Consider the following 15,236-nt stretch of genomic DNA (forward strand, 5'->3'; position numbering starts at 1 on the left):
CACTAGAACTTATTTTCTCACCAGAAAGTTGAGGGTTTACTAATTTTAGCTGTTTTTAAAAGAGAATAACCCCCTTTTGGTTGTAACAGCAGTACATGCTCATTGAAGACAATTTGGACAATGGAAAAGCAGGAACAATCAACTACACACAAAATCCTCCACAACCCTTCCCCTTAAAGGCATCCACTGCTCTCTGATCACCCTTGATTGCATTCCTTTCCCATTTTTTTCCCCACACAGATTAAGTCATATACATATATAAAAACTATTTATACTTAACATTATATTAAGTATTTTCCCATGTAACTAAGCTCTTCAAAGACAATATTTCCTCTAAGAATATAAGCAATGCATTTTCTCTATAGAAGACTTGGAAAATACTGAAAGCAAAAGAAAGTTCCCCATAATCCCGCCATCTACAGATGGACACCTTCGGGGGTAACTGCAGGGGCATATCCTCCCAATTTTTTTCTCATCATATATACATTTTCTTAAAAAAAGAATTGGATTCAAAGCATATATACTTTCTGCTTTTCCCCCATACTAGATCATAAACACTTTCCGTGGTTAAATATTCCAATTGTCCATGACACAGATTATCATTTACTTAGCCATTATTGTGATCTTGGGCATTTAGGCTATTTCAAATTTTCTATTATGAATAATGCTGTGATAAGTTTGAAATAATTAACATGAATTTACTATAAAGAATGACCAACTTTTTTCCACCTCTTTTGAGGAGATATGAATGAGAGCTAATGAAATACTAACCATGAGGGCAGCTTAAGGCCAAACTGGGCTACGTGAAGTTTCTTTAAAAAGTCTCATATGCCGGGACCTCCCTGGTGGCACAGTGGTTAAGAATCCACCTGCCAATGCAGGGGACATGGGTTTGATCCCTGGTCCAGGAAGATCCCACGTGCCGCGGAGCAACTAAGCCCACGCACCACAACTACTGAGCCTGCGCTCTAGAGCCCGTGAGCCACAATTCCTGAAGCCTGTGAGCCTAGAGCCTGTGCTCAGCAACAAGAGAAGCCACCGCAACGAAGAGCAGCCCCCGCTCGCTGCAACTAGAGAAAGCCTGCACACAGCAACGAAGACCCAACGCAGCCAAAAAATTTTTTTAAAAAGTCTCATATGTCTAGAGATGAAGATGAACTGCAGTCCATCTATTGAAATTTATAATTCTGCTTTGTAGTAAAAAGTTGGAGAGGAGAGACTTCCCTGGTGGCACAGTGGCTAGGTTCTACCTGCCAATGCAGGGGACACGGGTTCGAGCCCTGGTCCAGGAAGATCCCACGTGCCATGGAGCAACTAAGCCTGTGTGCTGCAATTGCAGAGCCTGTGCTCTAGAGCCAGCGAGCCACAACTACTGAAGCCCGTGTGCCTAGAGCCCATGCTCCACAACAAAGAGAAGCCACCACAATGAGAAGCCCGCGCACTGCAATGAAGAGTAGCCTCTGCTCACCACAATTAGAGAAAAGCCTGCGCACAGCAATGAAGACCCAACGCAGCCAAAAACAAACAAACAAATAAATCTATATAAAAGAAAAAGTTGCGGGCAAATGACAATGGTCGAAAGCAGCCTAGGTTTTTTTTTAAAAGGCTTTTTGTTTTTTTAATATATTTATTTATTTATTTTTGGCTGCATTGGGTCTTCGTTGCTGTGCACGGGATTCTCGCTGCAGTGGCTTCCCTTGTTGTGGAACACGGGCTCTAGGGTGCACGGACTTCAGTAGTTGCAGCACGTCGGCTCAGCAGTTGTGGCCCCTGGGCTGTAGAGCACAGGCTCAGTAGTTGTGGTGCATGGGCTTAGCTGCTCCACGGCATGTGGGATCTTCCCAGACCAGGGCTCGAACCCATGTCCCCTGCACTGGCAGGCGGACTCTCAACCACTGCGCCACCAGGGAAGCCCTGAAAGCACGCTAGGTTTTTAAAGGAAAGTTATCATGTAAACCTAAGATCTTCATGTGTTGTCTCCCGTATGACAAAATAAAAAAGATAAAAAATTAGGTAATAATATCCTTACCAATCCACAACACCAAGAGGTCTATCTAAATATGCTAGAAACACATTACAAAGCATGTTCATAAGTAATAAACAGAAATGGAGGCACATATTTTTTCAAGTATACAATTTATTTTTATTTACAATACCCTATAAAAATGTAAATTTAGAAACTTTAATTTTTATTAATTAAAACCAAACAAAAAAGATAAAGCACAGAAAAGAAGAAATGATAATTGAGCCTTCACTTGATCGGTTGTGAAGGGAAGGTAGGAAAGGCGCCTAGTGGAAAATAATGGCAGAGGGCAAGCTAGGGAATGTCATGGGGAACAGCTGGTGGAACCTAGGGCCACTGGATGGGAAGAAATGGAGGTGGAGAACAAGGAGAGCTGGATATAACTGAGGACCTTACTGTTGTACATTTATGTGCAAAATGTTCAATCTCATTAAATATCATAACCTGTCCCCCACTACATTCGAAAAGGCTAGAACAGCAAAATGTGCATCAGGACAGTCATGTGAAATTAATTCAGATTGAATTTTCTTAAGGGCTATCATCACCAGGGATCAAAACCCCTTATCCTGGTTGACTGCTGAATGGGGGAGGGATAAGTGACTAGGGTCACAGCAGGCTTGTCCCTGCTCGCATTCAGACCCAGGCCCCTGGCTGCCTGGGAATGGGACCTGGGTGAGATGAAGCAGCGAGGACGGCAGCCCTGCCCACAGTGTGGAGGAAACTGAAGAGCAGCACAGGCCGGACTTAGCTTCCATGGTTAGGTGTGGAGGTTTCTCCCCATGGCACCAAATAAAAACAGAAAAGAGAGAAGTGAGAGCATGGCTTACTGAAGTAGTCTCAGGAAGACAGACTGAGTGTGCAAAAGCTACACGGTGGAAGCGGGCTCTAGGTTAGGGTCATCTTGGGCAATCTTCCATGCACTCGAGGGGACAGGCTCAAGTACACTGCAGTTGTAGCAGGAAAAAGGCTTAACCGTGTGCTGTTTTCACTGAGGTGGACAGAACCAAAGGAAATACAAGTGGGGAGGAGATAAAGAACTTCTCAGCCTAGAGCTGGGCAGCAGCCAATTAAGAGTTCTGGTTTTATTAAACGTGCTCCATACCCTATATTTATATGAAAACAAGTAGAACCCACCAAATTCATTACAAGAGGGACGAGAATCAGATTAAAAATACATCAACTGGTTTGTGGTTAAAGAAGGGTTGTGTCACCTAAATATTTCTCAATCTAAAACTCATTCTTTAAGCATCCTTTGGAGACCACATAAGTGTGTGTATAAGGGGGTGTGTGTGCGCATATATATAGACTTCTACTTAATTGGCTCACCTACAGTCATATTAATATGGGGCAATGAAAAAAGACTTCAGGAGGATTAGGGAAGGAATCCTTTGGCAAGCTACAATCTACTCTGAACTGGAGTAGTGGTGGTGGGATAAAGGGAGAGATTATATTTGTGTTTCTAGGGCAAAGAAAATGCAAAATTGAGAAGAATTGGGTAAAAGTAGGACATGCAGAATTGTAACACAGAAGGTAAGAAGAAACCAGCAGAAGTATCACCCAGCCAAATTTCACAGACCAGTGGGGAAATACCTGGCATTCAGAGCCAACCCCTGTGAACAGGAATCGGTCCCACAAGACGCTCTGGGGAATAAGCTACCTTCCCTCCCTCATTAAAAACAACACTCCATTGGTGGTGGCAGCAGTGCAGGTGGCAGCCAAAAGGAGGTACAGGACACATGTGGAGATCTTTTATCGTATCCCCTGAACTAGCCTACGGTACAAAGAAAGAGAGAAAGGAAACCTGTATAAATGAGTTAAAACAGAAGTCAGTCATTTGTATCAGAGTCACATCCTTGTATGAACTCTCATAACAAAACACCCACGGTATCTGTACCCTTCGCATTTATTTAACGATGAGGGTTCTGGTGCATCCAATACAGTCTTTTATATCTCGCAGATACTCGTGTGTTTGACAGAAATCTTTAATCTCTTCCACCAAATGCAGTTTTATGCCCCCCCCCCAGCCTCAACATAACTTCTAAAGTGCCAACTTCAGTGAGATGTGGAACTCTCCTGTTTCCAACTTACTGCAGTTTTGTCTCCAGCAAGTTCAGTTTCTGTCGGTCAACGTAACGAGAAAACAGGGATACTAGATTTGTGGGTATAGAGACTGGCTTGGCCAGGGCTGCCTGGGGAATCCGCAGAAGTTCTCGGGTTGCCACGAACATCACCTCCGTCCTGAAAGGGAAAATCAAAAATAACAATATAAAAAAGGAATGAAAAGATTACCTAAAAGAACTTAAAATAAGAGAAGAAACACAGTCTAGACTGACCACTGGTTGCTCTGCGTTGATTCTGAAGTGGGGTCTGAGCCCTGCAGGTCTTCCCCCCGGCTCAGCACGACGAGAAGCAGTGACAGGCCGAACTGCGAGAGGAGACAGAGGGCGTCACGCGGCGCTGCACCCAGTCCTCCTGGACCGCTGCTGCGCGGACCGCCGCGCTAGACGGGCAACGGTGCTGGATCAAAAGAACCCCACTGCTGTGCTGCTCTGTGGAATCGGGCCGAGCCGAGAGGCTGTGGCCTTCTCCTGGTACAGCAGCAACAAGCTCCCTCAAAGGAAACAGGAAGCCCCAGTGTCCAGCAGTCCTCTACACCCCACCCCACCCTGACAGGACAAGACAATTTCTCCTTGCCACGGGCAATGTGGGATTTAGCTTTTCTCCTGTTCACTAGAACAGAAATGGATTAAAAAGGAGAGTTAAATGAAGACAAACTTTGATACAGAAAATTAAAGTTCATAGAATAAAAAACATTAAATAGAATTTGAATTAAGAAAAATGGTGTTAAGACCTGTGAGAAAACATACAAAGAAAGGTAACTGGGATGATCAGGGAATGAAGAGAAAATTTCCTTAAAAAAGGACACACATATCTGGAAATATAAAGGCTTAGAGAGGATGTTCAAGTCCTAGGTTAAACGTATGAATCACAGCTATAATGGACCATAAAGAGAAGCTGGGGATATTTTGGGATTCCATCCCCTCCTTTCTGAGTTCACCTCGTACAGGATAACCTTGCCTTTCCAAAAAAGCTCCCTTCATGTCATTGTCAGAAAAACAACGGGTTACATAACCTTGTCTGACTTCATGCTTTTCTACTGTCTTTATCAAAATTAAAGCTAAGAGACCAAATAACATGGAAGGCACACAACTGATTACCCCAGAACCCCTGTCTTATGTCCCCTGAGGCACCATCACCCTCTCAGCCTCTGAGGTACTCACAGCCCTGCCGAGCCATGCTTGGCAGGTTTTCAGGTATAAGAAGAAAGAGGCCTTGGGTCTACTTTTCCCTCTGCTGTAACAGACGGCCCGTAGTGAGTGCTCACTGTGTACCAGGCATTATACTGAACCGTTCACGGCTGCTTTCTCATCTAAGAAACAGGACAACTCTGACACTGACCTCATCACCTCCACATTACAGATCAGGAAAGTATGGCTCAGCAAAGTGAAATAATGTGTTCAGGGTCACAGAGCTAGGATGTGGCAGAGAAGGAGGGAAACCTGCTCTGTCTCAAAGCTCATGTTCTTCTTCTGTATCCTGCTTCCCCTAGGAGTCTCTGGGTCTTTAACCTGATATAGATGAAATATGAAATAGTCTCTTATGACAGAGACCGTTAATTATCTACCTAATACTGTATGCTTTCCTTCTCCTATTAGATCTGATTTTATTTGTGGTGACAATGGCGTGAACTAAAAGACGTTCTCCAGCCTTCCCTGCAGTTTAGGCATGGCATGTGACTAAGATCTGGCCATTGAGATTAAGTAGAAGTTGGTGGTTAGAGCTCCTGGAAAAGGTCCAAATACGGAGGACAGACAGCTACTCCACACCTCTTGGCCTTCTAAACACACCTCTCTTCCTGGTGCAAAGTGGAACCTTAAATTCCACAACCATCGTGGACCATCAGAGGTCACAAGCATGGCAGCCACTGCTAAGGATGGCAAAGAAGGGAAACTGAAGGAGCCTGTACCCCTGACACCATGCAGTCACCATACCAGATTTATTCCACATGAGATACAGAACGTTCTATTTTGTTGAAATCACTGTTATTTCTAGTTTTTATCACTATAAGCTTAATGTAAAAGGCCGAAGGAAGCCTTTTTTTTTTTTTTTACAATTGCCACAGCGGTCATTATTTTTACTCATAACTCAAATTTAAATGCCTCTCAAAGTTCAGGGACATAAAAGGGCAAGGCCACCTTGTTCTGGAGCACAGCAGTGAGGTGAGGACTGGAGGGTGCTGGTGCAGCTGCACTCTGAGGTAGGTTCATTAGCTGTTGCAGAAGGCTGGTGACAGTCACTGATGGAAGATGATAGAGGAGAAGAGAGAAGGGACTCAATAAGCATGGCAGCACCTACCAAAAAAAAAAAAAAAAAGGCATTACATCTCGGCAACTGTTACTTCAGTCACACCCCATCAGTGGGCATGGATGGAAGGATGCTCAGTTGTATATTCAACTTCCCGAGGCAAGATTTAACCAAAAAGGGCTGACAAGCCTAGCAGATACTACCAGCATTTTAACAGCGGATTCTATGGTAGCTACTGAGAACTTTTTCAACTCAACTTGTAAAGGAAACAGCATTACTTGTGTTTACCAAGGTTGTAAACATACCTTCTCAAATACATAGCCAGATTCACGATAAAACATCAGTATTCCCTCCACAAATATTTAGATGCTTTTACACATTTAGATGTGTTCCAGGCATGTGAGGTAAAAACAAATAGTAAACAGGACAGACCCTCAGGGGTCTAAGGCATAGAGGAGAAGCCATGAGTAAACTGGCAACTTTAATATATTGTGAGACGGACTCTAACACAGGTAAAATTCTCAGTGCTACAGAGTTATCGAGAAGTATTTTCAGAGTTAACTGTACCTTGTTTTATCTTTTTATAAAAGCTGAATGAGGAAATGATTAATCAATTTTTATAGATTATTAGAGAAGCTAAGTGATCAGAAACTCAGTGTTCGGTTACAAAGCTAGGAGCTAGAACCAGACTCCAAGGCTGCTGGATTCCAGCCTGCTGGTCCACTCATTCCGTTTTGCCTTAAGGCCCGGACTGGGAAGTTAAAATACAGAGCTACTGGTATAACTAGGTTATGACACTTGAAAGGAAATTGAGGGTCCTTCCAGCACTCAATGCCCATGGCATAAAAAGTGATGGCTGGTTCTACTTTAAACAGCATCCAAGGATGCAGAAAACTCCTTTTCATGATCTACTACTCTAAATAAACAGAGCTTTAAAAATGAAACCATTCTTAAACATACACAAAAGTACAAAGACCAGTATCGCGAAGTCCACACACCCATAACCTAACTTCAACAACAATTCAATCAACAACAGGTTGCCAACCTTATTAAATCTATGTGCTTCCCATATAAGACCATTCCATCCATAAATACTTCAATTGGCATCGCTAACAAAATCTCTCACAATATTATCACACCTAACAAAGTTTAATTCCTTAATTATCATCCAATATTTATTCCAAATTCAGTCTGTCCAACTGTCTCAAAAATGTCTTTTAACAGCTGATTTATCCTTTTTTTTTTTTTTTTTAAATGCCATCAGTTAATATAGTCCAACACAGCAAAGGCTTTCCTCAATGCTCTGGCCAATATGGTACATGCCCATCCTAGCTTGATGGACATTCAGTCTAGGACCAGCAATGTGAATTATTATTTTTATTTTTTAAATATTTATCTATTTGCTTGCGCTGGGTCTTAGTTACAGCATGCGGGATGGTTAAACTCTTAGTTGCAGCATGTGGGACCTAGTTCCCTGACCAGAGATCGAACCCAGGCCCCCTGCATTGGGAGAGTGGAGTCTTAACCGCTGGACCATCAGGGAAGTCCCAGTAGCTGATTTATTTTAATCTTGATTCAAATAAATCCACACATTGCATTCGGCTGGTAAGGCTTTTAAAATCTGTTAATAGCTCCTTTGTCACTGTCCATCTCCTTTTCTCATGCCATTTATTTGAAGAAACTGGGTCATTTGTCCCATAGTTTGGATCTGGCTAATTGCACCCCTGTGGTGTCACTAAACAGGTTTCACCATCCTCTGTTTTTTCCCATAAAAACTGATAATTAGAGGTTCGATTCAATTCAAGTTCAATGGAGGGGTCAGGGTGGTGCATGGCAAGAAAATTTCATGGAGAGAGCTGTGTGTTTTCTACCGCATCACATCAAGATGCACATAGTGTCCGGTTGTCCCCCTTAGTGGTGTTAACAGTCAACACTGGGGGACTTCCCTGCTGGCACAGTGGCTGAGAATCCACCTGCCAATGCAGGGGACACGGGTTCGAGTCCTGGTCCAGGAAGATCCCACATGAGGCGGAGCAGCTAAGCCCGTGCGCCACAACTACTGAGCGTGCGCTCTAGCGCCCGCGAGCCACAACTACTGAGCCCACGTGCCACAACTCCTGAAGCCCCCGTGCCTAGAGCCCGTGCTTCACAACAAGAGAAGCCACTGTAATGGGAAGCCCGTGCACCGCAATGAAGAGTAGCCCCCACTCGCTGCAACTAGAGAAATCCCGCGCGCAGCAATAAAGACCCAACGCAGCCATAAATAAATACATACATACATAAATAAAACCAAAAACAGTCATCAGTGGGTTCAGGTGTCGCCTGCCTGCTCCAACCACCATAAAGGTCCCCATCCACCTTTTACCTAATGCTTCTGTAGCACCAGGAATGGTTGCTGCCTAGATTGATTGCTTTTCCATTAGGAGCTGTAAAACTGCAATTTTCTAATTTTATCATTTCTTTTGAATTTATTAGCTGATATACCTTCTATAAAGAAGAACTTTTCTATTATCACTCTCTGGTCACCATGACATTTGGTTGTAATGCGGCAGGATAAATGCTTCTTTTCCTTTATTTACCACTTTTCAGAATAATGAGTTGATAGCCTAGCAATCTCTGAAGGTGATTAGTATATTTTTTTCATACCATTATGAACTCATTAAATTAAATATATTTGATTTACTTCAATCCACTCCTATAATTTTTCTTTCTGATGCAAATTATCCCATTTTGACCAAAAGGAGACCCCTTCAAATTGGTCTGTGCATCTTTTACACAGGACCCTAGTAATCTTTTAGCTTCCATGCTTTCTGATACAAGATATTCCAGAATTATCTCATACATTTTATGCCTCAGGACCTGGAACACGCTATTACTTCAAAAAAATGGTGTTTAGAGATGTGGTCTATTACTCTTTAACGCATACAAGTAAAAACTTAGCCTCTACACTTAACCAAGTTTTCCTCACTAGCAGATAAGCTCTACCAAAGCAGGCATCTTTGGATTCCTAACTCTCAGCACCTAGAACTAGATGCTATATTTCTAGGACCTAAATGTGCCTGGTACATAGAAGTATTCAATAAATATTTGCTGAATGAAGAAATTCTTTCAATTCTATTATCATTTCAGAAGGAATAATTTTCACATCTTTCAGGTTCACGCTCATAAATTCTATTATTCTGAATCTCACATTGAGTAATACTAGCCCTTTGTGCTAACCTTATCAATTCCTTGTTTTGAAATTCTAAGACTATTTTAAATTGTGCTAACCTTTCGAGTATTACGACACGCATAAGCAGAGAGCAATTCTTACCAAGAGTTAACTTAGAAACTTGCTAATCATGTTTCAAATTCCAGCCCAGCTTAGGTTAGATAAAATTACTTAAAAGCACTGGCCCAATTCCTGTGGGACACCATTCAACTAAGTCTACAGGTCAATGTTAGCTACTAATAACAGCCCAATGAATGATACTTTATATCCGACAAAGTAAGCATGATCGTAAGTTGCAAATTTAGTGAGCATCAGATTCAGCCGGGGATGTTGTTATAAACCCAGAAGCCCTGATCGTCTCTCTGTAAATTCTGAGTCAGCAAGATTGGCGTAGGGCTGAATTATCTGCTTCCTAAGCGATTCTGATACAGACCACAGCTTTTACAACTACTTCAAGTAAGACAGAATTACTGCTTTCCTCCTGTTTAGGAACATGGTCTGTTGGATAAAAAGTGACATTAAAAATACAGGCCTGGAGTAAAGTTTTTGCCTTAAATAATCATATCACTCTGCCAAAGACAAAAGAATACAAAAGGGAAAAGGGGACAAAAAGAAATCTGGATTCTAGAAATCTTTTCAACTATGAAGACCCAAAGGAAAGATGTCCCACACATGGTGGATCACCTCATCTTGTGCATCCTTCTTGATAAGGAAAGGGAGGTTCCTGGCTGTTGTCATGAGAATGTCAGCTGCTTGCTCTGTGGAGAGGAAAGGAAGAATACGGGCAACCATTCTCTTCCCTTTTCTGATGCACATGATCTGTACAAAGTGGTCATCACTGGGCCTGCAGGGAAAGAAGAATGCTAACTTAGGCCAGCAAGAATAATGTAAAAAATCCCTTTTTTCCTCTTACATGTTACTGAGTGAATACACTGCATTTATTTTCACTCTACAATTATCTGTACTACAAAATAGAATTACTTCTCCAACTCTCAACCAAATAATAAAAAGTAATTCTTCGGGGCTTCCCTGATGGCGCAGTGGCTAAGAATCCGCCTGACAATGCAGGGGACATGGGCTCGAGCCCTGCTCCGGGAAGATCCCACATGCCACGGAGTACCTGAGCCCGTGCGCCACAACTACTGAAGCCCGCACGCCTAGAGCCCATGCTCTGCAACAAGAGAAGCCACCGCAATGAGAAGCCCGCGCACTGCAACAAAGAGTAGCCCTGCTCGCCGCAACTAGAGAAAGCCCACACGCAGCAACGAAGACCCAAATGCAGCCAAAACTAAATAAATAAAGAAGCTACTGTGGAGTTTTGGTATAGTCTCAAAGAATAATAAAAAAAAAAAAAAAGTAATTCTTCATTTCATAAATACTGAAAATCATCATTTCAAAAATTGTTATGTTAAAGAATTGATCAAACTATTTGCCTTAATTTCCTTTATTAACTTTTAAGTAACTACACAAATGACATGGGTAAAACAGCAAAATCTGAAGATATATATAAGAAAAAAGGAATAAAATATTCATAATCTCAGAGATAATTTATTAGTGTTATCATTTTGAAGATATTTTTGCTGTCTATTGTATATTTTTATCTTTCATTTAAAAGAAAGGGTCCATATAATTTATATGGCTTTGTTACTTGACTTTTTTCACTCAACAACTTCTTGTGAACACTTTTCTACGGCAATAAATAATACTTTAACTACATACATTTTAATGGCTGCATAACACTCAAATCTATGGATAAACCCAAACTTATTCAACCAGTTCCCTGTCAGCCCGACTCCAGAAAAGGTGTGCCGAAAAGAAGGTCCTGTTTTGAAGTTCTGTTTTGCATATGTCCTGGCTTAGAAGAATCATCAATTCTCTTGAATGGGCAAAGAGAAAGGGAGTGATTAGGAGACACAGTCCTCTTGCATTCATCAAATAAATATTGTGATTTATAGAACATTTACCATTAGCAAGATTCTGTTCCAGATACTGGGTGGGAGAGAGATGAGAGAGATTTAGAGAAGTTATATTAAGGAGCTTAGTCTCCACTGGAAAACCAACTGGTTTCCATAGCAAATAAGTATTGTATGGGAATCCCAAGGAAGTGTAAGAGTTAATACTTTCCCTCCTAGTAGGAAAGAAAATACATAAAGATCACAAGGTTGAACATTAGTAAGCATAAACCAGATGCAATCTGTAAGCTCGACAACACAAGCTAAATAATGCTCCCCACTGTATCTCCAGTGCCCAGCACAGTTCCTAGCAGATACCTGAATAGGTACTTGCTGAAAAAATGAATTCAGGATAAACAGATTTTTTTCCTGGCTGGAAAGAATTATGAAATATTTTATATGAAGTGGCATTTGAGGCCAAAAGGAAAGACTTTGAGCTTACTGAGATGGTAAGGAAGGATATCCAAAGGGTAGAACGTATAAAGTTCAATGTAGCAGAGGAAGGAGTCTAGCTAGTCTATGTTTTTACCGAAGTACACTACTCTTACCTCTCCTGTCCAGGCAATTTCCCCCTTAAGTTGTCATACATGCTACAGATTTTGTGCTTTCTTTCATCCATCAGGGCAGGTCGCTCTTCTTCCAGACTTAGGAGGTAACGCCTTTCATAATCCTCCACATCAAGGAGTAAGCTATAGGTCTAAGTGAGAGACAAAGCAGGCCTCAGCAAGCTCAGAGTATTAAATAAACAACTTCACAGTTTAGGAATACCAGATAAAGACAAAAGAGTGAGAGTGCATTGTAATAAGATTGAGAGGGAAAAAGTGCTCTTTTAAACCCAGAAAAGCAAGTGGAATAACTTAAAAAATTCTTTGAACATCATTCCCTGTACCTCCTTGACCTCTAATCCAGAAGGCAGACAGTGAAATGATTACACACTTTCCAAATTCTCCAGCAGCGGCAACAGCACCGTAAGATAAACAATGTGTACCACTGCTCCAAGTAATGCCTTATATTAATAAAAACGGTCACAGCTAATTTTACTACTGGGTGCCAGGCATACTGCTCTAAACACTCTGCAAGTACTCATTCACTGAATACTAACTCACCACAGCCCAGTGAGAAACAGACTCTTATAGTTTTCATTTTTAAAGATAAAGAAACTGAGGACAGCATAGAAAGGTTAAATAACTTGCCTCAAGTCACAGCTCTGAGAAATGGAAAAGACATGATTTGTAGACTGTTTCCAGGGTCTGTGCTCCTAATCCCTATGCTCTATGCCTTGCAATATGTATTTATGCTTTAACACTAACTGCTTATGTATCACCTGATTGTCCTTAGAACCCAGGACAGTGCCCAGCACCCAGGGAATGTCCAATAAGTATATGTGAGCTGACTGAATAGACCTCAATTAATTCATAGGCAGAACAGTGTAATTTTTATTCTCATTTTCTTAGGAAGATGACCTGCCCCAAAACATTCACAGTTGTTAACTGAACAAGCCTGGACAAAAAACCCAGGACTTCTAATTGCAGTGTTCTTTTCATGAGGCCATAGGTGAGGCATACCACATTCCTTTCTAGTGTGCCCTGTACACAATAGGCACTTTACACAAATATATCCATTAATTAAAATCATGGAACACTAACTGATTGTTTACTTTCCCATTGTTGAGCACACATACATTTAATACTTCCTTATTTGAAACTCACTACAGTAACAAATTCTAAAACTTACCTTCTCAATTATGACAAGGGTTTTTCGTCTTTTGTCCCGAACCTGTTTTTCTTTTGTCTCCTAAAAAAAGACAAGACTACTCAATGTGAACTCTTTACCCATGTTAAAAATAATTTACTGGCACACAGGTAATTCCATTTGTAACAATACTTTGAGAATATTGACTCTTTGAAAGTCAATACTCTAAAACAAAACTAATGTGGACAAAGGTCATAGAGTTGACTGAATCAACCCACACATAAACTGAATTCACAGACAGGCAAAAGGTAATTGCACAATGCAGTGGAAGATGAAGATATCATAGGAAAATCTTAAAACACAGAGAAAATCATAATTTTAAAAACTGGAGTCAATAGCTGATGCTGCCTGCAGCCAGACTGACCTAGTTCAAAGGCTCCTGCCACCCCGGTCCCGCTTGGCTGCCTTAGGATTCCAATCCACTGACCCCCAAAGAAGTGGTGATGACGCAGACTTTTTTAAACACACAATTCTACAGACACTTACATCATCCTCACTCCGAGATGTCACAACAGCATCAATCATTTTTCGGGGATTATTCACACTAGAGACAGTAAGCTTTCCCAAAGAGCCCTCAAACTGCACTGCAGGGACAAAAAATTTCCAACAAATAAAAACTCAGAAATGCAGGCAGACAGCTTTCAAAGATCTTTATATTCTCTATTCTTTACACAGAGCCTAACAATTTACTACAAAAATCTATGTATTATCTAAAGCAATCTCTTATCAACATCTATCCTTTCCCATTTTTTTGGTTGTAATAATAAATAAAAATCTGAAGTATTTCCCCCTTATCTATTTTATGGATACTAGAAATTATAACAGGTTTTAAAAAGTCATGGAATCTCAAGTAGAAAAGGATCTAAAAGGCCATCTGTCAAACCATTCACTCCATGCTTGAATAAGGCTGACCTGTGCATTTGTCAAGGACAATGATACTTTACACATCAGTTTCAAACATCTCTATCCAGTCATCTTTACAGTTATTTTTATTCTATCCTATCAGCAGCACCACACCTCTCCATTATGGCTGTGGGGATAAGGACCTCACCTGGCTTATAGGCGTGCTCCAGTTTGGCCACCTGAGGGGTAATGAGCTTGGTGCGCTCCTTTTTTGGGCCATCACCTTGCACTTCTTCAGCAGCTGACAGTTTCTCCAGTTTTTCAAAATAATTCTACCACATGAGAAGATGATTTCAGTTGCAACAAGCCCAGAATATGGTCTCTCTTTATCATGAAACAATACTTATACTAGCGGTAGCAACACTACTTGTACTCTATAAATATATTGATCTTTAATTTTTGTTAGACTGCTATGAATTTACTTTATCAAAAAATCCCAGCCTTCAAAATAATCATCAATGGAAATATCTTTAAAGTTAGACTGCCAATATTCTTCATTGAAAGAACCAGATTATTGATGCCGAAAAGATTTGAAAATATTGGTCTGAGAGCCTCCGTAGGTAAGAAATGAAAGGCATATATGCAAACCTTTGAGTGAATAGTGGGACAGGTTCTTCAGCTTGAAAAGAGGACAGAATTTGCTTAGTCAATTCTTATCCACTTGAAGACTACCTCAAAAGAAAATTCTATCAATATTTAATTCTACCAATATTTAAATGAGTACCTTCACCAGGGTAAGGGACTAAACTATTATCCTCAAAACTAGCACAGAGTACTTACCTGGTAATAAAAATCATCCAGGTAGGGATCAGTGCTTTGCAGCTGCACCATCTGGATTTTAGAGACCCAATCTTTTTCTCGCTGCAACATGAGATTGGCATATGGATCCTTTCGGAGATGATCCTGATGACTGCTCCGGTGACTTCCTCTATCTCCTGCACCATTGAGATTCCGATGCTGACTGAAAAAGAAATACATGCCACATTCACTCCACGTGGATGCATGAATTATGCCTTGTAACAGCACTGGA

The 15,236-nt window shown here is 41.1% G+C and overlaps 1 protein-coding gene across 1 annotated transcript in view; it reads right to left on the reverse strand.

Moving 5' to 3' along the window:
- Positions 1-3,085: 3,085 nt before the first annotated feature.
- The window catches only part of PATL1 (PAT1 homolog 1, processing body mRNA decay factor), a 35,435-nt gene continuing 23,284 nt past the window's right edge, over positions 3,086-15,236 (reverse strand). Inside the window, exons 10-19 of the mRNA XM_065881874.1 lie at positions 14,987-15,167; positions 14,355-14,478; positions 13,790-13,887; positions 13,286-13,345; positions 12,100-12,248; positions 10,284-10,443; positions 6,280-6,435; positions 4,357-4,448; positions 4,112-4,261; positions 3,086-3,794 (exon numbers count right to left, since the gene is read on the reverse strand). Of these exons, the coding sequence (XP_065737946.1) occupies positions 3,773-3,794; positions 4,112-4,261; positions 4,357-4,448; positions 6,280-6,435; positions 10,284-10,443; positions 12,100-12,248; positions 13,286-13,345; positions 13,790-13,887; positions 14,355-14,478; positions 14,987-15,167 (1,192 nt within the window). The 3' untranslated portion in view covers positions 3,086-3,772. The remainder of the gene's footprint in view (positions 3,795-4,111; positions 4,262-4,356; positions 4,449-6,279; positions 6,436-10,283; positions 10,444-12,099; positions 12,249-13,285; positions 13,346-13,789; positions 13,888-14,354; positions 14,479-14,986; positions 15,168-15,236) is intronic.

The sequence above is a fragment of the Phocoena phocoena genome, chromosome 8 (genome assembly GCF_963924675.1).
Source record: "Phocoena phocoena chromosome 8, mPhoPho1.1, whole genome shotgun sequence".
NCBI lineage: Eukaryota > Metazoa > Chordata > Mammalia > Artiodactyla > Phocoenidae > Phocoena > Phocoena phocoena.